Source organism: Rhinolophus hipposideros, assembly GCF_964194185.1.
Source record: "Rhinolophus hipposideros genome assembly, chromosome: 10".
In the NCBI taxonomy this organism is placed as follows: domain Eukaryota; kingdom Metazoa; phylum Chordata; class Mammalia; order Chiroptera; family Rhinolophidae; genus Rhinolophus; species Rhinolophus hipposideros.
In genome coordinates, this window is record NC_138056.1 from 34,433,542 (window position 1) to 34,460,871 (window position 27,330).

The 27,330-nt window shown below is 51.8% G+C and overlaps 2 protein-coding genes across 3 annotated transcripts in view; both read left to right on the forward strand.

Annotated features, from left to right (window-relative positions):
* Positions 1-5,843, forward strand: part of PTPN5 (protein tyrosine phosphatase non-receptor type 5) — a 53,726-nt gene extending 47,883 nt beyond the window's left edge. For both annotated transcript variants that reach the window (XM_081063898.1, XM_081063897.1), the window contains exons 9-14: positions 790-869; positions 1,053-1,190; positions 1,708-1,818; positions 3,963-4,123; positions 4,207-4,320; positions 4,727-5,843. In XM_081063898.1, the coding sequence (XP_080920024.1) occupies positions 790-869; positions 1,053-1,190; positions 1,708-1,818; positions 3,963-4,123; positions 4,207-4,320; positions 4,727-4,820 (698 nt within the window). In that variant the 3' untranslated portion in view covers positions 4,821-5,843. The remainder of the gene's footprint in view (positions 1-789; positions 870-1,052; positions 1,191-1,707; positions 1,819-3,962; positions 4,124-4,206; positions 4,321-4,726) is intronic.
* A 2,569-nt stretch (positions 5,844-8,412) lies between these two features.
* IGSF22 (immunoglobulin superfamily member 22) lies at positions 8,413-27,259 on the forward strand. Its single transcript, XM_081063397.1, has 22 exons — positions 8,413-8,653; positions 11,341-11,472; positions 11,715-11,851; positions 13,018-13,117; positions 13,202-13,241; positions 13,449-13,623; positions 14,267-14,380; positions 14,905-15,067; positions 15,700-15,972; positions 16,856-17,140; positions 17,783-17,907; positions 17,996-18,137; positions 18,291-18,587; positions 19,636-19,938; positions 20,907-21,080; positions 21,289-21,417; positions 22,044-22,340; positions 22,818-22,906; positions 23,111-23,303; positions 24,000-24,299; positions 25,368-25,697; positions 27,017-27,259. The coding sequence occupies exons 1-22, from the start codon at positions 8,548-8,550 to the stop codon at positions 27,085-27,087; spliced, it is 3,975 nt and encodes a 1,324-aa protein (XP_080919523.1). The 5' UTR covers positions 8,413-8,547; the 3' UTR covers positions 27,088-27,259.
* The last annotated feature ends 71 nt before the right edge of the window (positions 27,260-27,330 follow it).

Sequence of the window (27,330 nt, forward strand, 5' to 3'; positions counted from 1 at the left end):
GCAGGCTGACAGAATAGTCAATACAGAGAGGCTCTAGCTGCAACAAAACAGATTCTACTCCAGGAAGAAGAGCAGAATGTTATGAGATTTGATGTGTGAATAGATTTAAGAGAAAAAAATATCTTTTTGTACACACAGCTCTGCTGTTAAGACCCTACCATCTTATCTCAGACATGGAAGGCTTTACTCCTTTCATCCCAATATTCTCCTTCAGTTTTCGTCCCCAAAATCTTAACAACCCTTTAAAGTTATAAAGTACTTTACGGTTTACGTAGCACTTTCACAGCTGTTTTGTCACTTACCTTCCCAACAATCCTAGGAAGTAGGCATCTTTATCCCCATATTACAGATAGGAAAACTGAGGCTTAGAAAGGCCATGTGCTGTACAAGTGTACACAGCACATTGGTGAGAGTGAACACTTGAATTCTCACTGCCCCTGCTATCCAGGATGTGTACCCTGGGTAATTTCGTTCTTAGCTTTCTTCTCTCCAGAACATGAGGTATAGTGAGTACAGGACAGCTTAAGGGACACAAGCAAGGGCCAGACATTGATGCTGAAGAGGCAGAGACCCAGGGCCTTGCACTCTGATTTCCTCTTCAGCCTGGGCCCTCACCTGCCGCAGTGGACCATGGGGATGGGTCAGTGTTTGGCTACTGGGTAGGGGAAGGAGGAACTTCAAGAGTTCCAGAAGAAGTGTGGGTGCCCTGAACGGGCCATACAAGATGGGCCCTGCCCCAGCAGGCTTACACGTGTCAGATCCCAGCCTCACCTGTCTCCTCCACCCCAGACCCTCACAGCAGAGTGTGTCTGAGCTCACCAGACCCTGACGACCCTCTGAGCTCCTACATCAACGCCAACTACATCCGGGTACGTAGTCCTATCCCGATGGCCTCTCCCTGAAAAGGAGGCCCAAGCTAATGGGATCCGTCCTTTAAGCTTGTCCCTAAGCCAACGAGGCTGCTGCGAGCCCCCGGGAAGAGCCTGAGTGTAGAGAGTGGGCACTGGGAACACCGCGTCTGACCCTGACAGCCTGGACTTGGCTGGCCGCAGGGCTACGGCGGGGAGGAGAAGGTGTACATTGCCACTCAGGGGCCCATCGTCAGCACGGTCGGCGACTTCTGGCGCATGGTGTGGCAGGAGCACACGCCGATCATTGTCATGATCACCAACATCGAAGAGATGAACGAGGTAGGCACCCCTGTACCATCACCAGGTGTCTGTTGCTTTGTGCCTATGCTAAGTGTCTTGTTTCCCTGTTAATTCTCACAGTCTTGTGAGGTTGATAGTGTTGACTCTGCTGACAAGGTGTAAGGCTCAGCGAGGTTAAGTCATTGGCTCAGGGCCGCACAGACAGTCAGAGGCAGGGCCTGGAGCTGGCCTCTCTACCTCCAGTGCCCCTGTTCTTAAGCGGGATGCTCTGCTGCCTCCCAGCTTCCCACGGCTGGTGCTGGCTACTTCTATACCTGTAACAGCCCATTTAATTGAAACCCCAGAAAAGTCCTTCAAAATGGGTAGTACTCCCATTTTCCAGATGAGGAAACTGAGGCTCAGAAAAGGGACGTTAACTCACAGGTTATGAAGCTGTACACTCTAACTGCAAACCTGTTGCCCTTTGATATCTCTCCTCGCTAACCCTGGATGGGCACTGGGGAGAGAGTGATGGGGGAACTGGGAGAGTATCTCAGCCTGATCTGGGCCCCTTCAGAAGTGCACCGAGTATTGGCCAGAGGAGCAGGTGGTGTATGATGGTGTCGAGATCACCGTGCGGAAAGTCATTCACACTGAGGATTACCGGCTGCGACTCATCTCTCTCAGGGTGAGGCCTGGGGATGGACTGGGCTGGGCTGGGAGGATGGGGGCAAGGGCTTGATTGGGGACTCCACAAAGAACAGGTCCCAGAGTCCACTCTAGCTGAAATCAAGGCCTGTGTCTCCCAGGATTTACTGATAAACAGGGATGAGGGAGGGGTGAATGGAGTTGGGGGTCAGAAGCAGGACCAAACCTCAGTTGTATTTCATGCTCTTGGGCTCTCTTTGTGTCTACACTGTCATTCATAATGCCTTCCAGCTCTGCTTCAAATGCACCCAAATCCAGGACTGTCTGGATAAGGGGTCTCCAGCTGCCTCCAGCCCTGTCCTTATAACTGAAGAACCATGGTGACTTTGAGATCCCGGCTAGAAGCAACCCCTTCCCCTGGGATACTCAGCTTCTGGCCTGTAGTACCCAATCTGTCCACCAGAGGGAAGGCACTCCTTGCTGCGTTTGGGTTGCACAAAGAGGTGGTGATTACAGAAAAGGGAAAAAAGGAAGATACACAAAATATGAGCAATACAGAACAGCTCAGAAGAGTTGGGGGAGGCATCCTCCCACCCCGAAGTTGTGCTTCTTCCAGACGCAGCATAATAGAGGAGACTGTTCCTTTGGAATCAGGAGAATCAGTGGGTTCTCTTTTTGAGAAATGATAAGGGGAAGGTGGAGCCACTGTAATAACCCCAAAGGCTGGAAGAGGGGAATCGGGCACCAGAAAGCGTGATGCCCTATTCAGAAACAGCTTGTAAAGTCCAGTAATGCTGGCAGCCATGTTGTCCAGCTCAAGGCCCAAGACTTTTTCCTCTGAGCTGCGCCCTCTCCACCTGAGCAGCTCTGGGATATAGGCCTGGCTAGAGGGCAGAAAGGGCCAGGAGGTGGGGAGCAGAGGCTGTAGTAGCTGCCACAGCCAGATAACACAGGAGCCCAAGGAAACAGCTTCCTGATTCCCCAGAAAGAGAGGCTGGGAGGCGGGGCCTGTCTCATCTTCTCAGTGCCACAGGACTGGTTAGGGAAGAACTGGGCAGTTTAGGGTTGGGAGGTATTTACTTCTTTCCATAAACCTTTACAAACACCTGCCCTGGGCCTGGTTCTGGGTTGGGTACTGGGAACACAGAGCTGTTCAAAGCTTGGACTCTCCTCAAAGAGCACCCATGTATGGTAAGTACTGAGCTAGAGGTAGGTAAGAATACAGAAGGAAACACCTAGCTGGGGTGCTCAGGGAGGGCTTCCTGGAACTGGTGATGCTGAATGGGGTTTTGAAGGATGAGTAAGAGTTGCCCAGGGGGCAGACAAATGGAAGGAGCATTCCAGGCAGAGAAAAAAGTAAAAGGACATGGAAGACAGACCAGCTGTGTGTCACATACATGCGTGTGTGTGTTTGTGTAGCAGAGGGTTTCATCTACAAACCATTAGTGCAGGAGCATAGAGTTCCAGTATGCAGGTGCAGGAGATAAGGCTTAAACGGTAGAACCTGCAATGCATGTAATATTTGCCAGGCTGAAATCTAAGGAGAATGGGTTTTGTTCAGAGAGTAACAATAACCATGGAAGCGTTCTGGGCAGGAGAGCAGCACGTCCAGATTTCTGCCGTAGGCAGACCATTTTGACTGGGGTGGAGATGGTGCCGTCTGAGGGCAAGGAGAGATTTACACAGGGAGAGATGATAAAGGCCAAAGTGGAAGAGAGGTGTTGATGGAAGAGAGAGGGACATGGAGAGGAGGGAGGGAAATGACCATACTTGCCAGGGATGGGGGTAGGCAGACCAAGCATAGTGAGGTGAAAAGAAGGGTCCCAGAGCTCTGGTTATGGGACGAAGGGGTGACTGGGCTAGTTGTTAATACAAGGAACTGGGAGACAGGAATGAATTGGAGAGGGACTCTTCACCTGTCTTAGATGATGCTGGAGTTGCTGGGGAGAACTGATGTAGAGACCAATGCTGACGTCACTCATCAGCCCCCACTCCCAAGATGGCTATGGGTCTCTTGTCTGCTGCCACTGGGCAATGCGGTATAGATGGCAAAGGCCAGAGGTTCCACTCGCTGTGTCCTCCCTCCTGTGTTCTTCCTCCCCCCATCCCATCTCCATCTCTGGGCTGATTTGTGGGCTCAGAGAGCTCAAGTGTATCTGGGGTGGGCCTCTGTCTCCTGGCCAGAGCGGGACTGAAGAGCGAGGCCTGAAGCATTACTGGTTCACGTCCTGGCCTGACCAGAAGACCCCAGACCGGGCCCCCCCACTCCTTCACCTGGTGCAGGAGGTGGAGGAGGCCGCCCAGCAGGAGGGGCCCCACTGCGCCCCCATCATCGTCCACTGCAGGTGGGTCCTCCCAGCCACCCAGCCAGGGCAAGGCAGCACCCCCTGCTGCCCTGCCTCACCCTGCCCATCCTCTCGTCCCTCAGCGCAGGGATTGGGAGGACTGGCTGCTTCATTGCCACCAGCATCTGCTGCCAGCAGCTACGGCAGGAGGGCGTGGTGGACATCCTGAAGACCACGTGCCAGCTCCGTCAGGACAGGTCAGCCCACAGGTGGGGGCGGGAGCACAGGGAGAGCTAGAGCCCCGGGAACAGAAGGGAGAGGTTGACCTGTGTGTGGGCTGAGGCGCAGGAGGACATACCAGGTATGGACCAACTGGCTGACGGGAGGAGGGAAGACAGATGTGTAGAGGGGCTGGATGAAGAGGAAAGAGGAGTTGCTGGTGGCCGGAAGGTATAGGGGCTGAGAGCAGTGGGACATGCCATCTCTGTCCCTCTTATCTCTGTCAAAGCTGGGAGGGGCAAGAAGGAACAGGGGAGTGGCTGGCAAGGGGTGGCCTCTATAAGCTGTGCAAAGACCAAGCCCCTCACAAATGACTGGTGTTCCGTGGGTTTGGGGGCCGCCCTCCTGCATCAACCCCACCCCCACTGTGTCTCTGCTGGGCAGGGGCGGCATGATCCAGACGTGTGAGCAGTACCAGTTTGTGCATCATGTCGTGAGCCTGTATGAGAAGCAGCTGTCCCGTCAGCCCCCGGAGTGACTCCATTCCTCCTCGGAGGGCCTCCGGGCACCACCCAGCCTGCGTCTGGGCCCTGCCTTGGGTCCTGGCCTGCTCCCTGCCCGGCCTCTCCTGCTTCCTTCAGCCTGGCCCCTTTCCTCCAACATAGCTCTTCCTACTGTATATATTGGGGAGTGGGGCGGGGTGGGGGAGGGATGGGCCAGGCCAGGCCTGGGGCCCCAGGCCAGGCCTGACCCGCACCACACAGACCTGGGGCCTCAGTTTTTAATGATGGTTTCATTGCTACTTAATCCAAAATGTGTGTGCCGCACTCCGAGTGTTCTGCCAGTGTATTCTGTCTGTCCATCCATCTCTGCTGTCTATACCGGACACTGTGTCTCCTTAGCCCGGGAAACGGGTAATGAGCTCCAGCCCCTAAGTAGCCCAGGCAGAGGTGCCTGACTTGGGCTCCCACCCCATTTCTCCCAACAGGCAGATTACATTTTGCCCCCAGTTACTGGGACGAGGGTGGGGAGAGGGGCCTGAGGTCCTGGGGGTCAGGCATGGTGAGCTTTTGAGAGCAGAGAGAGATCGCAGGTGGGAGAGAGGAGTATCGCAGCCTGGATGGCCCCTGGGTGTCCGATGCTCCCAGGAGGCAGTGACCAGCCTGTGAGGCATTGGGAGGGAAGGGGACACATGGGGGCTGGGAACCCAGAGGACCTGGGCCCTGGTGAGGGCGGAAGGGAGAGGTGTAGCTCCAAGGATAGGGTAGGAACTAGGCCCCAGATCTGTGTGAAACATTTTTCTGTGTTACTGTGGGAAAGCCTTCCCAGAAGTCTTGCTGCGTGTAGCTCTGCGTGTGTTCCTGTGTCCATGCGTGTGTTGAGAGCCCATCTGCAGGGCATGCATGACTCTTTGGCAACATGTGTTATCTTGGAGCCACGTGTTTTTATTGCTGACTTTAAATATTTATTCCACGGCAGACAGAGACACTTGGTGTCTTTTTATAATTTGCTCGTGGTCATTGAATAGAGCAATAAATGGAGCATTTTGAGCAAAACTAGCCCTCTTGGGTCTGTGTGATTGCTGCTCCCCTCTACTCCCTGCCTCTGTGTTCTCCTCCTAGAGAGAGAGAGAGAGAGAGTGTGTACACAAGTACACACACACACACACACACACACACACACACACACAGCCCTCGAGCTCCCTAATGCCCCCTTGTGGAAATTGGGAATGTGAAGCGAATCCAGATTTGCAAAGCCAAAGATAATCCATTGGAGAGGATTCTCACACACCCTCACCTCCATCAAGCCAGGAGCCCTGGGACATGGGGACCCTCAAGGACAGCGGTGGAAGGCTTCTACAGAGGGCACAGTGGCTAGCAGGCCACCAGCTCTGACAGATGAGCTAGAGAATGCTGGGCTCGGGCAGGGGAACATTCAGATCACCCCCATGCTCCTCCCTGTTGGCCAGGATAAGGATAACTTATCCCACGTTAGCCCTACAGGTCCCAACAGCAGCTGCAACCCAGCAATTTCCCTTTTAAGGCCTGGTCTGAGAGTAGCCCCTCCCAAGGGGCCCCAGGAATTCGCTTGGGGGCTCAGATCTCTTGCTCTATTCTTACCCCTGCCCCTAGGGATGCCGCTAAAGTAGCTGTGATGCCACTGCTGGCAGGCAGGGGTCACTCCAGGTCAGGAGTGGAGCTCAGGGCAGGGCTGCTGACCAACCAGCAGGTCATTACAGGTACCAGAGCCTTGTGTGGGCTGGTTAAAGGTCCAGGCATGCAGGTATGGCACAGACAGTGAGGAAGGAAGAGGGAGTCGTTTGAACAGCTGAAATGCAGGTCCCAGGAGAGGGGGAGGGACATGCCCTCCAGCCACCCTCCAATAGGAGTATGGGTCCTCCTCCCCTTCTATCCAGATTGGGAGGAGGGCCAACGTTTCCTTCTGCTCCCCCAGGGTGGTCCTGTGAGGTCACTCGGGCTGTGCAGGACGCGTATATAGAATGCAACATGAATGGTGCCCCCCTGGATTTATGCAAAATGGAAGACCCTCTAGACCTTCCCATTGGACTGTGCATGCACACATACACACATACATACACTACCCTGAGCCCCTCAGCTCAGAGAGTTCCCACCCAGCAGCAGTGAGAACCAAAATCTCTGCCACAAGGGAACAGGTAAAGTGCCTCTGGGCCACCACCTCAGCCCCGCCCCCAGCATTTCCTCTAGCCCTGGCACCAGCGTCATTTCCCCCATCTCCTGGTTTCCCCCCACCCACCCAAATAAAAGGCAATGTGCCATCTAGCTGGGGCAGCTGCGGAGACTGAGTAAGGATCGTCCCCAGGGGACCAGACATTTAAGGAACCTGTGACTCCTGGTGGCCTCACTATTGGGGCAAAGGAAGAAGGAGACTGGCCAGTTTACAGCCCAGGCAGTAACTGCACCTCCAAAGCCGTGAACACAGCCTCTGAAGGTTAGAAGGGACTAGTCACACAAAGGTAAGACTTCCCTCTTCCCTCAAGAAGGAGCAGAGACTGCTACTTTCTGTGCCCAGAGCGGGACAGCAAGAGCTGGGATGGGGGTGGACTCGGAACCCAGAGGGGGAAAAAGGCCCACAGAGATATATCATTGGGGGGGATAGTCTTGAATTGCCTGGCTTAGAAAAGGGTTTGTGGGGTCCCCTGGAAGGGCACTGGACTGGTAGTCAAGAGGCTAGGATTCCAGTCTGAATGACATTAGACAGGTCATTACTCTCAGACATCAGTTTCCTCATATACCAAAAAAAGGGGGTTAAAAACTGCCGTGCTAGTTAGACAGGTACATCCATTCGTTAAAATACTGTGTAGCTATTAACAAGAATGAGGAAACCTTATGAACTGGTATGGAGAGATCGCCACAAGATTTACGAAGTGAAAAAGAAACGGGCTGAATACTGTGTATGACAGGCTACATGTAAAAAAGCGGGCGAGGACAAAGACATATTCATATTTTCACAAAGGAGAACGAGAGGGAGCCTAGAGAACACCAGTGGTTACCTGTTTAGGGAGTATTGGGAGATGGACGGGCTCAGGAGCGGGAGAGAGTCTCTTCAAATACCTGTTTATACAGGTATTTATTTTTTAACTATGTGATTGAATTACCAATTCAAAAAAAAAAGTATAAGAAATAAAAAGTCAACCTGTGTCTTAACTGTCGCAAACAAAAGCTGTAGAAATGCGCTGTGGTCTGGCTTTAGCAGTCCACCCCAGCCAGGGGTCCTGGGGCTCAGGAAGAAAATCCACAGCTTCTTCCAAGGCCTGCTCCAGGATGGCTTAGGCAGAAACTGCCTTCTCAGGTCTGACTTCATTTCCTTCTGATAAAGCCTCCAGCCCTGCCTCCCTACTTCCATGTACTATCAGTAGGTATCCTCAACTCCGTCTGGCCTGACTTAGTTCACTGGATAAACCTGCACCTCACATCGTCCTCCTCCCAGAACTTGGAATGCTTTAGGATTACTCACTGGGGGACAGGCCTATTGGTCTCTGTCACCAGCCTGGGAAAGTGAGATACAAAGGGAAGAAGAGAGAAGAAGCTTGCTGCCCAACCTTTCCTCACCCTCTCCAGTGCACAGCTGTCTCCCGTGTCCACCTGCCCCCGTACCTTCACACACACACACACACACACACACACACACACACACACACGAATGTCTCTGAATCTCACTCCTCCTCCTTATCCTTCATGGCCTCTCCCGGTCCTCCCAGGTGAGTGCCCACGCCTGATGTCACCATGACGACCGTTCATAAGCAGATGGTGCAGGAACATGTGTCCATGGAGTTCTCCAGCTCCACTACCCATGTGCAGACCTTCTCTCAGACAACCAAGATCGCGGGAGGCAAGTAGAATGGGATGGGAGGGATTGGGAAGGGGCAGCCTGTCTTTCTCCACATCCACCCCCTGGGCGGCCTCAGTCTTTGTGACTAGTGGGCCCTTCAGAAGCCCAAGAGCAACCCTTTCCCAACCTGTGCTTCTAATCTGTACTTTGCTAAAGCTTCAGCCAGTCGGCTATTCATCCACAGATCAGATCTCCAGGAAAACATCTCAGGAAAAATCAAGCACATGGCTGTGTGTGAGTAACTGATGAACCCTTAATTGAGGTGATCAGAGCCATAGGCAAAAGCTTGTCTCTCTGATGGTGCAATTTTCAGCATGGAGGAAGTTAGGGAGGTGGCTACCTCGTCTACACATGAGTAATGCTGACCCTGCGCCACTTAAGAAATCAGAGACTTTGAGCTGCCAGTGGAGAGAAGATAAACACATAAACAAGTGACCTAAGCTTCCAGGATCTCATCCCTTGGGGACCAGACCTGGGGGAGGGCAGATCCAAGGGAAAGCTGAGAAATGGCCTCAGAGCAAAACAAATTGTTTTAGACCTGTCTCTAGAGAAAAGTGATTAAAAGATGGTCAGAGGCCAGGATATTGAATATGCATCCTCTCATCATTGCCCCTCCCGCAAAGTCCTGGAGGGAAAGTCCTCTGTGCGCAGAGGTCAAGGCCAGATAAACACGCTATACCGACCCCTCCTTGTCAGTGGGGCAGAGCACATAGAATAACTGGAGCTTGAGGCCAGAAGTTGCAAACTCCAGTGATCATGGCAGTGATTCTCAGTGCTGGCTGCATGAGTGGGGGGGTGGGAGGGGGTGGAGGGCAAGAGGGAAGTAAATAGCAATACCTTAGTCTCACCCAACTGTTAAATCAGGTGTTTGTTTTTAAAGCCCTCCGGAGATTCTAATACGCAGCCAAAATTTAAAACCACTGGTCAGTAGGGTCCAGGCAGGGAATTTAAATGCAGGAAAAAGACGAACATGAACTGGAGAGGACATACTTCATCTAAAGGGGCCGTTGTAGTCACCTCCCACTGCATGTTACCATATGGGAATATGAGAATCCAGAAACCTGAATTTTTATGTGAAATCTCTCAAGTTTTCTATGTAAGGCCACTTGTCGTTTAAACATTGTTGAAGTCAAATAAAAGGTGTACAGGCCAGTGCAGCCTGAACACTGCTTGAGACTTCTGATCACTATTCAACAGCAGGCCACAGCGCTTCCTAACTCATGTTTTGCTTTCCAGTCCTTCAGATTGGTGGGGATAATAAATGTACCTACTTCACTGGGCTATTGAGAGGATTAAATAATGTAATCTCTGAAATGTGCTTAGCACAGTTCCTGACACAAAGAGCTCCATGATTCAGAACAATTATTAACTCACTAGCCAACAAGATGTTGTGTATGGTAGTTTCTATCGAAAGAACAACTTTTTGTTTCCCAAATATAAAATTATATTACCATATTGAATATCCTCTTGCAGATAATGAGATTCCCCTATGTAGTCCCACTGGAGTGGGAATGTTTCCTGTCTCCCACTCAGGTATCACTACTCCCGTGGCAATGAATGCAGAACCCACAGAAGGGCAGGGAGAAGGCCCACAGCAGAGCTCAGCTAAGCTACCAGCAGGAGCAGGCCCAGCCCCTCCTAATACTACTGGGGGACCAGGACTTCCAGGAGAGAAGCACAAGTGATCAAGAAAATCCCAAAAGAGAAGTTTCTTCTTAAAAAAGAAAGAAAGAAAGAAAGAAAGAAAGAAAATTAGGACTCAGGTCCATGGCCCAGTAAGGGTGACAGACCGCTGAGGGGGTGGGAGAGAAGTTGGCTCCCCCTGCTGTTTAAAATTTGCCAAATACAATAACCCATCCATTCTAAAGGCCTCCTTTCTTTTTTTAATTCAGATTTTTAAAATTAATTTATTGGGCTGACATTGGTTAATAAAATTATATAGGTTTCAAGTGTACAGTTCTATAATGATCTGTATATCGCATTGTGTGTTTACCCCGCAGTCAATTCTCCTGTCACCGTATATTTGACCCCCTTTACCCATTTCTACCTTCCTCCCTGCCTCCTTACCCTCTGATAACCACTGTTGTCTGTGTCTGAGTTTTTGTTTGTTTGTTTATCTTGTTCATTTTTGCTTTCAGTTTTATATCCTATATGTGAGTTAAATCATAAGGTTCTCAACATGTTCCATTTGACTCAATTCACTTAGCATATTCTCAAGATCCATCCATGTTGTTGCAAATGGCAGTATTTCATCTTTTCTTATGGTTGAGTAGTATTCCACTGTATACATGTACCACATCTTCTTTATCCAATCATCTATCGAAGGGACACTTCAGTTGTTGCTATGGCTTGGTCACCGTAAATAATGTTGCAGTGAACATAGGGGTACATATATCTTTACAGATAAATGTTTTCTAAATTTTCGGGTTGCTGGGTCATAGGGTAATTCTATTCTTAATTGTTTGAGGAACCTCCATACTGTTTTCCATAGTGACTGTACCAATTTACATTCCCACCAGCAGTGTATGAGGGTTCCTTTTTTCTTAAGGGTCTCCTTTCTTAGCCAAAGCCTGTCTTTCTGGCACTGGCCTAAAGTGCTCTACCATCCCCCCAAGAAAAGGTCAGCGCTCCGATCTGGAGTTGAGCTCTGCCAGGAGCCCATTCTGACCTCTCCCCTGCTGCCACAGAGGAAGTCGTGACAAGGAAGTCCTCAAGCACTGTAGAGTTCTTCAGTTTGGTGACTCGGAGTTCCAACATCCCTGAGGGCCAGAGCGTCCCTGAATTCATGGAGAAGCCTCATCCAGTCACTGCACCTGAGGGTGCGTCAACCTCCCACCCCACCCTGTATCTCCCCAGGCCCCTGGGTGCTTCCATTTCTTCCCCAGTGTCCCCGCCACCCCATACCACCATCACCGTCCCCCAATATGCAAACACTGGCAGAGCGAGACCAATGGTTCCTCTTCTGCCCGGGCTGGGGGGAGAGCCCTGGGGGGAGGCAGGGAGCAGGCACAGGTACAGCCTGGAAGCTAAGAGGCGAACACGTGTCCTGTGCCCACTGCAGGAGATAAAGCTGTGTTCCGAGCCCAGGTGAATGGGAACCCCAAACCCAACATCTCCTGGAAGAGGGAAAGCGGCATCCCCATCAAGGAGTCTGCCAAGATGTTCTACGACAGTATTAACAAGGAGCACGTGCTGAAGGTGCGGGGTTTGAGCCTGAGATCCAGTCACCGATGAGACCAGAGGTGGGGAACCCAAGGGAGGGAGCACAGGTCCTCTCACGGACAAGACAGCCACCCAAGAACTGGGAGATGGGCAAAGAGGCTGCATTGCCCTACAGGAGGGATAGGATAAGAGTCCAGTCAGGAGCTGGGGCTTTCCCAGAGCGGGGAACCAAAATTAGGGGCAGGGCAAGGCAGAGCTAGGGCAAAGACAGAACAAATGGAAGCGAAGGAATGAGTGTTCCTGAAGGGGAGTGAACCAAGGGACCGGAGACCAGCGCTAAGGGTGTGGCTAGAAAGGGGCGGGACCATAGCGGGAGGAGTGAAGCTGAGCTGAAGTGGACCCAGACAGAGGGAGGGGCTGGTCATAAAGTAGGGATGCGGGTTAGGGTTCCTGGGCTCTTCAGGTGAGCCTTCCAGAAAGTCTTGCCAACAGCTGATAATCCTTTGGCATAACCAGCTTCTGCAACCTCTAGTTCCAGATCCTTTGAGGAAAAGGAGGAATTGGTCCCTGGGCGACCTAGGCCTACAATTATTCCTGTTTCAATTGGTCCAGCCCCAACTTCCTTTGTGAAAGGCAAAGAGACTCCCTTCTCCCCCACAGACTAAAGCTGGTTCCTTCTCCTCATAAAAACCCATTGTTGGACCATCAGCCCCCCACAGCACAATACAAACTGCCCCAGAGTCCCCCCGTTGGCCACCCTTTACACAAACGCATTCTTTCAGCAAGCACTTCTGAAAGCCCCCTGGGTTGTAAGCGCCCTGTTGCAGGCAGCAAAGTAGCCTTGTTCACCGTTTCCTAAGGGGCTCAGCCCAGTGCCTGGCAGGAAAAGGAAATATGTGTTAACGTAGGAGTACTCAGCCCAGTGCCAGAAACTGCAGATAGAGTGACAGCTCAGAGGAAGTCCCTGTCTTCTAGGAGCTCACAGCTGAGGGGTAGAATCTGATGCAGTATCAGGCTCCAAACAGACACTCACACAGACTGCTACCTGGTACCTCCAAATCATGGAGGCTGTTCAAACCCCCACACATACACCCAACACTCAGTTCCCCCCCCCTCCAAAAATGCCCTTCTTTCTCATCTCGCAGAAAGTCTCCCTGGGGTCCCCTCCCCCCTCCTCTGCTAATAGCCTGACTCTAATCTAGCTGGAGTCACTGACGTTGGACGACTCTGACAACTACAAGTGCATTGCAAGCAATGACCATGCAGATGCCATCTACACCGTGTCCTTGCTGGTGACAGAAAGTGAGCCAGCCCCCTCCTCCTGGCCTTTCTTCTTAAGGACCAAACTCCCCCTGTCTGACCCTGTCCCTCTCTCTCTGTCCTCAGGTCAAGATAAAATGGATTTCAAAAAGATGTTGAAGAAGAGGTGAGGCTGGGAGGCTCCTCTGCCCATAGTGCTATGCCCCCATCCTCCAGGCTAGAGCTTCTCAAGGACCTCTCAACAGGGCCCTGATTTAATGGCCGAGGCTCCAAGAATCCATGGAGTAGGGAGGGCCATCTCAAAGTTAGGAGAGGCTCCCTCTGTCTTCAGAGGGAGTCGCTGAGTCCAAGCCTGGCACCCACCTCCTCCCAGGGCTCCCCCTGCTCCCAAGAAGAAGCAGAAGAAGGTGACAGATGAGAAAGAGATGCTGGAGATTTTGTCCAAGGTGCCCAAGAAGGACTTCGAGAAGGTCTGCATAGAATATGGTTTCACTGACTTCCGGGGGCTGCTCAAGAAGCTCAAAGGGATGAAGAAAGTAGAAGTGGAGGTCAGTATCCATGGGGTGGGGGTAGGAGTGTGCAGAACGGGGAATGGATCTTACCAAAAGTGCTCATCCCTGTGTGTCTCCTGGTGGCAAGGTCTCCCCATCCTGTACACACACATACTCAAAGGCGTACTCTCTACAACAGAAGCAGGAAAGGAACTCAAATCACCTTCCTTCTACCTCTCCTTTCTTCACCACTCCCGGATGGACTTCAGAGTCAGTCAAACCTGGGTTCAAATCCCAGTTCTGATACCTTATTAACTGTGAACTTGGGTGTCTGTCTGAACCTCAGTTTCCTCATCTGCAAAATGAAAATTATACTTTCTTCTTTTATTTGTTTTCACGTTATTGTTGTCTTTCACTCAGTCAACCAACTCAGAATTAGTAAGCATCTACACTGGAATTCAAGAATCTATGTAACAAGCCCAGGTTTATAGTGACTGTCCCATGAATGATGGTGCTTTTCTCATCCCCCATCATATCTGTCTTCCCCTAAATCAGTGGCAGGAGGTGGGGGGAAACACAGCTATCTAAACAGCCTAGTCATTTCTCCCCAGATCCTGGGGGGCTCCTCCAGGATTGGGGACAGACTGGGCAGGCTTCAGATGGCCCTGACACCTGCCATTTTGTTATCTCAATCTCCTAGGCCATCCGGATTCTGAAGCCCCTGGAAGACATAGAGACCAAGGTTGACACTACCGTGTGTTTTGAATGTATCATGGAGCTGAAGGACGCCAATATGAAGATGACATGGGTCAAGGTGGGGAAGCACCTAGGCAGGACCCACCCTGGCAATAGCATTTCCTCTCTGCACCCCTTCCCTTTCCAGACCCTCTCATTATCCATCAGCCATATCCTGTCTTCCATCCTATCAAGAGAGTGCCTCCTGGTATGGTGGAAACTCGGTGGGAACTGGGCTCTATTCTTAGCTGTTCCCCCACTTTGCTGTTTGATTTGGGACAGTTACTTTCCTCTCTCTATCCCTCAGTCTACCCACCTGAAAATGCTGGGTTAGATAGTCCTGAAGGCCACTGAAGAGCTAAGAGAAAGCATCTAATGAACGCATGCATATTAAGAGTTTAGGCCTTGGGAAAGCAGGGACCCTGGATCTCACCAAGCCAGATAATGAGTCTAGAGAGATCTTTGGGGCTTCTGGGTGTGTTTGGGGATCTTAGAGAGGTAGACATGGCACCCTCCAGCTTAGACTGGCCTTGAGGATTGGGGACCTCTGGAAATCTTCTCCTAAACCACTTCAGCAGCTTTTCTACCTGTTTCACGGGGCAGGATAATGAACCACTGAGGATCCAGTACTCCCTGGGAAAGTACGATGTGAAGCAGATGGGCACCAAGTACATGCTGGTTATTACCAACGTGACTATGAATGATGCAGGCACCTACAGCCTGTCCGTGGGTGACAAACGGATGAGTGCTGAGCTCAAAGTGCTGGGTATGCGTGTGGGCATGAGGGTCAGGGAGGAGGAATAGCCAGGCATGGGGTCCATGGGGCTATGAAAGAGAAGACCATGCAGGAAAGGACTGCATGGGAGTGGGAATTCATGCAGGAGGGAAATATGTGGTGGAAGGGAGAAGACCGTGAGATAATAGCTGCCATGGGGCCGTGTAGTACAGCGATGAAGGGCACCATCTCTAGAGTTAGACTACTGGGGTTCAAATCCCAGCTTCTGTCACTCACAAGTTGTGTGATTTGGGGCAAGTTATTTAACTTCTCTTTGCCTCAGTTTCACCATCTGTAAAATGGTGAATAATAGTAGAATCTACCTATGTGAGAATTAAATGCATTCAAATGTGCAAATTGGCTAGAAGAGTGCCTGGCACATACCTAAAACTACATAAGTGCTTTTTAAAATAGCTGTTAACATTACCGGGGAGGAGACCATATGAACATCATGGGAGGGGACTCCAGGATTCACAAGAGAAGTGAAGACAAGGATACTTTCCCCAACTGTGGGCTACAGGTGGCCAGTGACATCCGAGTCTCCATGCCCTCTTCACCATCCCACCCCTCAGGAGAGAACAGAGCTGCAGCCCAGTAATTGCCCCTCCTACTTTTTGCTGCAGACGAGCCACTGAAGTTCTTGGGAGAGATGAAGCCAGTGAAGGTGACAGAGCGCCAGACAGCTGTGTTTGAGATCCGCCTCTCCAAGAAAGTGCCCGATTTTGTGTGGAAGTTCAATGGGAAGGAGCTGAAGAGGGATGAAAAGTATGAAATCACAGTGTCCGAGGACGGTCTGACTCACACACTTAAGATTAAGGATGCTAGACTCAGCGACAGCGGCGAGTTCTCTGCAGAGGTGGGGGACCTGGTACAGAAGGCCCAGCTCACTATTGACCGTGAGTTGTTGGGTCAGAGCTTGAGGGGAGGGCTTCATGCCACAGTAACCTCCATGTGGGCAGTCATCTATCCATCCATCCATCCATCCATCCATCCATCCATCCATCATCAATCCATCTCCTCTTTGCAAGACTCTGTGATGGGTAGAAAGACGAGTTCTCCTCCTCACTAACTGCTAGTCTAGTGGAAGAGGCAGATGTGGAAATGGAATTAGTACAGAAGTTCTCAAGCAAGGAGTCATGACACATTGGGGTCTTATTATCTGCTGGGAGACCATGGGCCAAGAAATTCGCTGTTGTAGCTCTCATATCCTATATTACAGTACATCACTCTTGACTGCTCACATTCTAATATTGTATAGCTTGTGTGGAGAGTTGCACATGATGGTGGCTACACCAAGAAGTATGTCACACAGGTGAACCACACTTGACACATGTGACGCGGAATTATCATTGCTGTGATGGAGGGAGACACAGAAGCTGTGGGAGCCCAAAGAAAGGGCACCACCTGGTGATGTCAGAAAGGATGTGATGAGGTGATAACCAAGCTTTACCAAGAACAAACAGAGAAGGAGGAAGAGGAGAAGACATTCTCAGCAAAGGGAACAGCATGTGTAAAAGCCCAGACACCAGAGAGACAATGTAATTATGGCTCGAGTTCCCAGGGGGCATTTATCCCATTTCACATATGAGGAAACTGAGACTCAGTGAATGCATTGCATACAGTTAGGCAGCAAGTAAGGGGCAGAGCTGGGACTCTCCCTGCTAGGTACCTCAATAGGTCACATGTGGCACACAAACCCACGCCATGTCACAAGTCCCTGTGTTTCTGCAGAGCTGCAGAAAAGGGATATAGGAGGTCCAAGTGTTTATCTGTCCTCAGGCATCCCCATCAAGTTTGTGAGCACCCTCAAGAATGTACGTGTGAAAGAGAAGAGCCGTGCATGCCTTGAGTGTGAGCTGACATCCAAGGATGTGACACTGCGCTGGAAGAAGAACGGGCAGCTGCTGGAGCGTAGCACCAAGTACAGCATGAGCCATGAGGGCAAGCGAGCAGAGCTGATCATTGACGACGCACAGCTCAGTGATGGTGGCGAGTACACCGTGGTGGCCATGCAGGATGGAGACCCCACTGAATACTTCAGTACTGCCATGGTCACCATAGAGGGTACACCCCCGCCCTGTCAGTCCCCACTGACCCCCCCCACCTTAACAGTTCCCTACCCTGGACACTGATCAGCCCACCTGCTGACTCCAACCCTCCCCCAGTCTATGCCCAGTTTCTCCCTCCTCACTCTTAACAGCCCCCATCTGCCAAATTCTGACCATCTCTGATCTCCCAGCCCCTGAACATCTCTACCTCTTAGACACTGACCACCCCACTCTTTGACCCTGACCAGTCCCTACTCACTAGCCCTGACCGTTCCCCACGGATGCTGACCACCCTCCACTCCCAATAACCCTGGGCATCCCAAGACCAGCATAGCCACAACTAAGCGTCTCAACTCCACTAACCACCTGCATCCCCACCATCTGTCCCCCAACTTCAACTGAGCATCCTAAGTCCCCACTGACCATTCTCTGATGATCGCCAACACTTCCCCCCATTAGCCATCTCCCAGTCTTCCTGGTCACCATTTCCCAGGGCCACTGATTTCCCCCCAACCCCTCACCTATTTGCTCCCATCCCCACACTGACCATTCCCCAATCGCCCACTGACCATTTCCAAACCTCCAGCTCATCATGAATAATTTTGATAGACGCAGCATACCTGGCTCTTCCCAAAGCCTCTGCTCCCTTTCTCTCTAGAGCGTCTGGCCACGGTGAAGAGCGGGATGTCCGACGTGCACGCGGCCACCGGGAGCCCCGCGGAGCTGTGCGTAGTACTGAACGACGAGAAGGTGGAGGGCGTGTGGCTGAAGGATGGCAAGGAGGTGGGGAGCAGCGGCTAGGGAAAGGGACCAAGGAGGAAGGGGGCCAGCGGGCAAACACTCACACTCACGCCCACCTCTTGGCCCCCAGATCACGGATTTGCCCGGCGTGCAGATCGTGAAGCAGGGTGCGGTGCACAAGCTCATCTTTCCCAATATGGGCCCGGAGCACGAGGGCAAGTACACTTTCCGGGCAAAGGGCGCAGAGAGTGAAGCCTCGGTATTCGTTGCAGGTAAGGTCGCCACCCACCGTAGAGAAACCGCCACCACGCCTGCCCCGCCCACATGCGTGTAGCCCCTCCCCCACCCCCGTGGGCTCCACCTCCATCCCCTCGACTCCGCCCCCATCCTGCTGGGCGAGCCTTCCCTACCGCCCCAACCTGCAGATCCTCCAACCATCGACCCATCGGTACTGGAAGCCTTGGCCGCGCACCCCGTGACCGTGAAGGTGGGCCACACGGCACACATCAAGGTGCCCTTCCGGGCAAAGCCGCTGCCCAAAGTGACATGGTACAAAGACGGCGTGGAGGTGACGGAGGAAGAACGCGTGTCCATGGAGCGCAGAGAAGACCAGGCGCTGCTCACCATTTCCAACTGCGTGCGCGAGGACAGTGGCCTTGTCCTGCTCAAGCTCAAGAATGACCACGGCTCAGCCACGGCCACTGTGCACCTTAACGTGCTGGGTGAGGCCAGGACCCTGGCTGGGCTGGGGGCACCTGCTGCCTAGTGCTCAGAGGACAGAGTTGAGGACAGAGTCATTTGGGTTGTGAATGGGATTGGAGTCCTGGCTTTGTAGCCAGAAGCCCCACTTCCTCACTTCCTAACTAGGTGGCCTTGGGTAGCCTAAGCCTCAGTTTCACTTACGGTACAGGGTGACTTTTTTAAGTATCTATTTTGAGTGATTTTTAAAGCACACCTAATGTTACTTAAGTATTGACTTAGAGTTGAGGACATGGTTGGAAGTAAGGTGAAAATCGGGTGAAAGAAAGATGGGATTTAGGGATGAAACTGAGGTTGGTTGCAAAGAATAGTGGGGTTCGAAGTGAAATGGAGTGAGGGGAGGTGAGAGATAGGACTGAGGATAAAATGAGGTTGAGGAAAAGATGGTATAAAGTGGGGAATGGGATTTGGGATGGGTCTGAACACAAGGTTAAGGAACGAGATAAGAAGCTGGCCTTCCTGAACTAATAATAATATTCGACATGTAACACACACCATCATTACCTCCTCCATTTGCATCTCCATCAAGCTGTGGGGTGGGGAGATTTGAGTTTCAGTTCAAATCAGCAGCAAGACTAAGTACCTCTTGTGTTCTCAGTACTGGGGACACAGAAATGAAGTATCCCCAGCAGTCCTTCAACCCAAAAGGGATGAAAACTGGTAGACATGTAATTATAACCTAAGGCAGACTGTAATACCAGAAAGCACTGGAGTTCTGGAAGCTCCGAAAAGGGGGAGATCTTGTCTGGAAGAGGACAAGGAGGGGATCAGCCGAGGAAGGGGCCCCGCAGGTCTCCAGTTCACCCATTCCTAGGCAAGCAGGAATCTCAGCGGGGCAAGGATCGAACTCTTTGAACAAGTCTTGGTAGGAAGGGCAGTGGACACAGAGAAACGATCCCGAAAGCTCAGAATCTAACTATGTCCCAGTCTGGCTGGACCTCCAGTGAGTGGCATGAAGCCCTCTGATCCTTTGCTCCAAAGCCCTGTTCTGATGCTATCTTCTGTCCTCAGACCGTCCCAAGCCTCCCCAGGGCCGGGTGGAGTTCCTGGAGCTCTCGGGTAATTGTGTGCAGATGAAATGGAAGGCTCCAAAGGACAACGGTGGGCGGCCTGTGACCCAGTTCATAGTGGAACGGAGGGCAGTCGGCAAGAAGTCCTGGGTTAAAATTGGCGAAGTGGACAGCAAAGTCACCACGTTCTCTACCAACAAAGTGGAAGAGGGCAAAGCCTACCAGTTTCGTATCCTGGCGGTCAATTCAGAAGGAGTGAGCGATCCGCTGGAGACAGACGAAGTGTTTGCAGGAAATCCTATCGGTCAGTGAGGTAGCCCCGTGGTCAGTGGGGAGCACAGGGGTCAGGATGGGGGCCTTCAGCCAGTGAGGAATGCTGGTCTGTGGGGAACTACACAAGGTCATTTCTCTAGCTGCCCCTTGAGATAGATGGATTCCAGAGCAAGAACACAGCGTTGTTTGGGGCAGGAATTCTCAACTTTTTCCAGTGAGAACACATTCACAACATACTCCTGTGTGTACCCAGAACTGTGCACAACTCCAGGGAACTGACTCCACTTGTTTCTCCATTCCAGAAATCATCGCGAATCCAAGTGAGAGTGATGTTATTTGAGGGATAACCTTGAAACCATGCTAAATTCATTCTGAAGAAAACCCTGGACAACATGAATATTTTAATTATGATTACCATGTTTCCCCGAAAATAAGACCTAGCCGGACAATCAGTTCTGATGCATCTTTTGGAGCAAAAATTAATATAAGACTTAGTCTTATTTTACTATAGTATAAGACCCAGTCTTATACAGTATAAGACCGAGTCTTATATTAATTTTTGCTCCAAAAGATGCATTAGAGCTGATTGCCCAGCTAGGTCTTATTTTCGGGGAAACTCGGTACTAATTAATTACTTTCTACACTACTCCCAGCTGCTCTCATGTCCCAATGTGTCAAGAAAGTACATTAAGAACTAGGGCATTAGGGGTGACACAGGTTGGAAGGTTTAAGTCAGTGATTCTGAATCATTCAAATCACCAACATCTTTTTTAAAATGCTATTGCCTGGCTTTCATCCCAGGCCAAATAAATTAAAACATCGGGATGTAGGACCTAGACACTGATTGTTGGTGTTGTTTGTTTTCCTTCCCACTTCATTTGATCTAAGAATCATGGGTTTAAGGTGTTTTTTTTAAAGAGAGGGTGAGAAGTCAGCATGCGATGGGCAAGTGTCTGCATGCTCTCTCTCCTAACTGTTGTCCTTTCTCCATCCCTATAGAGCCCCCTGGCCTTGCCTCCCAGCCTCAAGTGACTGACGTGACCAAAGAGGCCGTGACCATCACATGGAATGCCCCCACCCAGGATGGGGGAGCCCCAGTGCTTGGCTACATTGTGGAGCGCAGGAAGAAAGGCAGTCACTTGTGGGTGCCAGTCAACAAGGACCCCATCCAGGGTGAGTTTCTAGGGGCAGAGACCCAGGCGGGACTGAGGGAGTTTGCTGGGTGGGCCATGGACCCCTGCTGCTCTGAACACACTCCCTCCCCCAACTCCACTGAGGAGTTTAGCAGTATCCCATGTCCCTCTCTTCTATGTCCCCTCAGTCTATGGTCTCCCACCCCATGGGCCTCCGCACCTCATCACCCCTCAAATTCCCATTTCAGGCACCAAGTGCACAGTGGATGGTCTCCTGGAGGATACAGAATATGAATTCCAAGTTATAGCTGTGAATAAGGCAGGCCCCGGACATCCCAGTATGCCATCCAACTCAGTGGTGGCCAAAGACCCTGTCAGTGAGTTTGGGGCTGCCAGGGACCCATACGTAGTAGAATTAGCCATTCAAGGTAGAGAGAGAAGACGTCTTCTCTGGGAAAGTCTAACAGGAGGGGGGTCAAAGCGTCTTCACTTTCTGGGAGCTCCCAGCCTGTTGGAGGGACAGGATTCAGACCTGGAAAAACCAGCAGATAAATGTTGAGTGCCAGGGACAGTGAGGAGGCAGGGTGGAAATCAGTTGTTTATCACACTTTGAGTATTTCTAGTATTCGTTGAGTTAGTAGAAGCATGTTTGAGGATGGAGTATGGGTATGGAGGGTGTTGTGTTTAGGAGGTGAGATGGGGATACTGCACGTGAAAGGATATGGTAGAGATGGATGGGTTAAGGGCTGGGGTGTTGAATACAAAGGGGTTGAATGTGTAGGGTAAGTTGAATTTGGAGGGTATTGACTTCAAGGGTGAAAGTATTGAGTCAGTAAGAGAATTGAATTCGGAGTGTGCCAGGTTGGATAGCGAGGGTGTTAACTAATGGGACTTGGAGATAGAAGTGGTGAAGTTAGGTTCCAGGGTTATTGAGTGTGAGAACTGGGGTGGAGTTAGTGCAGATGGGTTTGGGAGCGCTGACTGGATGTGTATTGCACCCCAGAACCCCCAGGCCTGGTGCAGGGCCTGCACGTGTCTGATTCCTCCAACTCCAGCATCTCCCTGGCCTGGCGGGAGCCTGCAGAAGGAGACCCGCCCTCTGGCTACATCCTTGAGATGCGGGCTGAAGACACCAAGGAGTGGTCCAAGTGCACAAAGATCCCCATCTCAGGCACCTGCTACACGGTGGGAGGCCTCACGGAGAGGCAGAAATACTTCTTCCGAATCCGGGCTGTGAACGAGGCTGGGGTTGGGGAGCCTGTGGAGTTAGATGACGGGGTCCGTGCTATGCCACCACCAGGTGAGGACACAGAGAGGGCTGAGGGTGTGGGCCCCAATGTCCTAGCTTCCAAACCTTCCTCCCTGGGACCTCATCCCCCAGGGGGAAATTGGGTGTTGCTGTGATTAAGAAAAAGTCATCCAAACTTGCTGTGCCTGGACAGAGCCAGGGGTCACCCCCAGGAGCTTCCCTGCCAAAAAAACAAACAAAAAAAACCACATTGATTATGTGCCAAATGGTATGTACTGCATGCCAAGGGAAGTGTGAGGGATATAGAAACAAATGACACTGGGCCTGCCCTCAAGCGTGTGATACACTAGTAGAGGGAGACAAATGAGAAAACAAATGCTTCACAGTGATGCAGGGCTGTTAATATCTGTATGTCCTGTAACGGGGACATGAAGGAGGAGAGGTTGGGAAAGGCTTTGGAGGGGAAGCTTAAAGCTGATCTTCTGGAAAGAGAGGTCCATTCCCCCATCTCTGTTTCCTCCATCTCAGCTGCCCCCAAGTTTGACCTCAGTGCCCGGCTGAAGAGTCACATGGTGGTTCGTGCTGGGACAGCCCTCTGCATCCATGCTGCCTTCTCTGTAAGTCATTCTTGACCCTGGCCCCAGATGCCCACCCCTCAGCCAAGATGGCTGCCGTAGCTATTGTAGTCTCTGCTTCTGACTCGGCCCCTTGCCCGATATCTGGCACTACAGCCTGGCAGGAGACTCCTCAACATTGGGGGGGAGGGCCTGCCCCCAAATACCAGTTGAGTGACCCCTGGTGCCATCTCTTGTCACCACCAGGGCTCACCACCACCCAACGTGACCTGGCAGAGAGATGGCATTCCCACCAAGGGTAGGGAAGCCATCACCAAAGGCAAAAACTACTCCCAGTTCCTCATCAATAGCACCAAGCGCTCCGACTCCGGGGTGTACCGCATCTTGCTCCAGAATGAGTTTGGAGAGGCACACTATGACATCCATGTGCGAGTGGCAGGTATGACAGTGGGCAGGGGCCTCGAGGAGCATCCCTGCACACTCCCCAAAACATAGTTCCCCACTGCTGCTTGAGTTCCTGCTACTATAAAGTCCTGCCTTAAGGTAGTAAAGGCTTCTCTGGCACCACAAAGTAAGACTTCATTAGCCTTTGCCTTCATGGGGTGGTTTTCCACATGTTCTCACTGTGCTGAAGCCCCAGGGGCATTGAACTAGGACCAAGCCCTTGTTTCGGTTTCTGCAGTCATATCTGGTGAGCTTTGGGACATATGCCGAGTAGGTCGGAAAAAGAGAGCAGAGAGAACCGGTAACAGGCAGGAGGGACAGATGGAGATGAATTCATTAAAAATCGGGGTGACCTCTTAGGGCTGGAAGCTTTAAATAAAGCCCTAAACCCCCAAAGGATGAAGGGATGAACTTTTATTGAAGTTACTACATGCCAGGCATTTTACCCAACATTTCTATGATAGTTATTGCTAGCCCTATTTTTGCAAATAAGGAATTGGGTCTCAGAAAAGATAAGTAACTTGCCCAAGTTCACAGGGCTAGTACATAGCAGCGCTATACTTCATTGACAGTTCTTTTTGATTCCCAAGAAGCCAGCTGCCTGAGACTCAAAGGGCTTGGCAGGTGGCTGGAGTGGGGGCACAATACTTCAGGTCCCTTGGGGTGGTGATGGACCTTCTGACTGTTCCAGATATACCGCGGCCACCCACAAACCTACAGCTGTTTGAGGAGGTCCCCAATACGGTGACTCTGACCTGGAACCACAGCCCTGACGTGCAGGAGGATGGTGAGGCCCACTATGTCATCTTGAAACGGGATGCCAGCACTGCCACCTGGTTCACAGCTGCAGAACGCGTCTTCAGCAACAAGTACACGGTTACCGGCTTGCTCCCTGGCAGGAAGTATTACTTCCGAGTGCTGGCCCGGAACGAAATTGGTGACAGTGACCCACTCGACTCCAAGGATACTTGGCTCGTCAACAAGGACAAGAGTGAGTCAGGGTATTTGGGGGTTCAGGTTACATCTGGGATCCCTGATGCTGGGGATGACATTAAGAGTTGCCGGGGGTGGAGCGGTCGGATGGCTCAGTTGGTTAGAGCGCGAGCTCTCAACAACAAGGTTGCCGGTTCAATCCCCACATGGGATGGTGGGCTGCGCCCCCTGCAACTAAAGATTGAAAACGGCGACTGGACTTGGAGCTGAGCTGCGCCCTCCACAGCTAGATTGAAGGACAGCGAATTGGAGCTGATAGGCCCTGGAGAAACACACTGCTCCCCAATATTCCCCAATAAAACTTATTTTTTAAAAAAGAATTGCTGGGGTACCCAAGACTTCAGGTGAAATCAGAGGATCATTGAGGTGGAAGGGTGAAAGTCAGGGTCGCTGAGGGGAAAAGTAGACGTCAAGAGACCTAGAGAAGATACCTTTGGGGTACCCTGAGGGGTGGGGCTAAGATGGAGGTGGGGAGGTGTCCTGGGGGGCAGAGTGACAGTGGAGGGCCGGGTGGACTGGGGGGTGTGGTGCTGAGATGGGGTCCTCTCTGAGCCAAGGGGGTCTCTAAGACCCCCACTGGGAAGGGTCTCTAACGGGAAGGGAGCAGGTGTGACTGACCTCCAGGAACCCTGGAGGGAAGGGGTTAAGGGTGGAGGCAGTGTCAGGAAATATGAAACGAGGGGCTAAATAGGAGAGAACTGAGACCAAGGAGGCTGGGATGACATTGAGGAAAGCTTGGAGGGAGAGTTAAAAGTTGAATAACAGCTCAGGTCTGGGAAGCTGGTGGCTGGAAAGAAGTCTAGGACTCCAGGGTCTGGGAAAGCGTAAAATCCCGTGGACCTGGCTTAGGTCGGGGAACCCCGAAGTGGCAAAGGGGTGGAAGAGTGGCAGAAGGGGAACTTTAGGAACCAGTGAAAAGTCTCCAGAGTTGATGGCATCGGGAATCTAACCCAGGTCATTGGGGTTCCACGAGCTGGGTCTCGTGGGGCGCCTTCCAAGCTCTAAGACAGTGGGTGACAGGTGGAGATCTGGGGGTGCTAACGGCCTCTGCATCCCGCCCATGCAGTCGAGGACCTGAGCTCCAAGCTGAAGCCATACCAGCACAAGGACTGGCGCCACGCGCCTCGCTTCCTGACCCCGCTCAAGCCACACACAGTGCTGCGTGGCCAGGACTGCACCATGACCTGTGCCTTCCTTGGGAACCCGCGGCCCACTGTGACCCTCTACAAGGCCGAAGTCAACATCACAGCCAACTCCAAGTTCTGGTACAACTCCACCAGTGGCGTATGCACAATTGTCATCCCCACCTGCACACTCAAAGACAGTGGCGAGTACAGCGTGCTGGTGGAGAACGAGCTGGGCAAGGACCGCAGCAGCTGCACGCTCACAGTCTATGGTGAGGGTGCCATGGCATGCGGGCAGGAGGCGGGCTGCATCCCATCTGGGGCAGAGGCACAAAATGGCAGTCTCGTGGGCTGGGGACTCTCTTTGCATGGCTGGCAACTTTTATTTAATCTGCCATCAGGTGGTATAAACACTCTTCATCCTCAATGTCATTTGTTATGTGCCTGGCCCCTGCAGATGTGGAGGTTTGCAAGCCCTTGGCAGACTGTGGTTTGCAACCTTTGCTGGGCCTAGACTTGCCTTGAAAAAGATACCGGTGATCAGGCCTAAACCAGATTCACCAACCACAGTCTCTCTGGCAGGGTCCTGGAAGGAATCTTGATGTTTACAAATTTTTGCAAGTGATTCAAGATTGAAAACTACTGGTCTAGGCCAGATGGGGGGTACAAATGCGGGGAGGATGAAAGGGAACCTAGTGGAAGCTCTCCCTCTGCACATTTGTGCCACGTTTCTGCTCATGTGTACACACGGAGGGGAAATATTTTAGTCCTTCCTACACAGTGTAGTGTCTTCACGCCCAAACAGCTGGTAGCATGGACTCTCAATGCCATGCTGACCTGCCTTGCTCCCTCTTGCTTACACTCCCTCCTAGCTTTCCCATGATCCTCTTGATAAAATCCCAAACAACAAGGGCCCTTTCCCATCCCAAGTCCCTCTCCAGCCACATCCCCTGCCACTCCCTGAACTCTCCATGGCACTCCATCAGTGTCCATCGTCACCGTGGTGACAGACATTTTTCATCGTGGTATAGATACCTTTCCTTGGGGAAAGGGCCATGTCCTGTTGCTGTCTCTCAGGTAATCAGCTACATGTCTGGCACTGAGGTGAAGCCTTCAGAGTGGCTACTGCTAAACTGTGTGACAGAACTAGGCCAAGGAAGGCGCTGTGGGAGACATCCAGCTTTCAGTCGATAGCGAGATCCCTGACCACTTAATTCTGGTTGTAAGCACATGGGCCCAGGGTCCCGGCTCCTCCATTGACCAGACATGTGACCCTGGCAAGCCACTCTGTTTTCTCCTCTACTTCTTAGGGCTGTTCTGAGGCTTCAATGAGATAGTGCATGGAAGTGCCTGGCACGATGCAAATGTTGCCTGGCAAATAGTAAATTGCTCAATAACTGGCAGCTCTTGGCCCCATACACTCACCTGATCTCGGGAGACTGGGACTGGAGCCATGCCAGCCCCAGGGGAGGACAGAGGGTCCCAGGCAGGATCCAGCCCCTAGTTCCTGCATAGTAACTACAGGTCCAGCTGTATGAAGTCTCCCTTGCTCCTAGCACCATTAACACTAATACTTGTTTTGCTCTTTCAGATAAAGATGACAAGTCAATTCTAGCATCAGTCACGGAGAGTCTGCAGAAGAAATCAAAGTACCTTATGTGAGCTCCAGCCCATCCCGGCATCAGGCGGATGTTGTGATGTGGGGCTTTTTGGCCTGTCTCAGGCATGGTCTCCCTGAGGGAAGCCCACTGTGCTCTGTGGCGCTTGTCAATGTAAACATCCAGTGAAGGGATGGGACAATAAACTGACTGAGCTCACCCTTGCTATTCCTGACGGTGGTGTACAGCCTGGACCACGGAGTTGGCAATGGGCGTGCGATGGGGATGTACAGAACTCAGAGCTCAG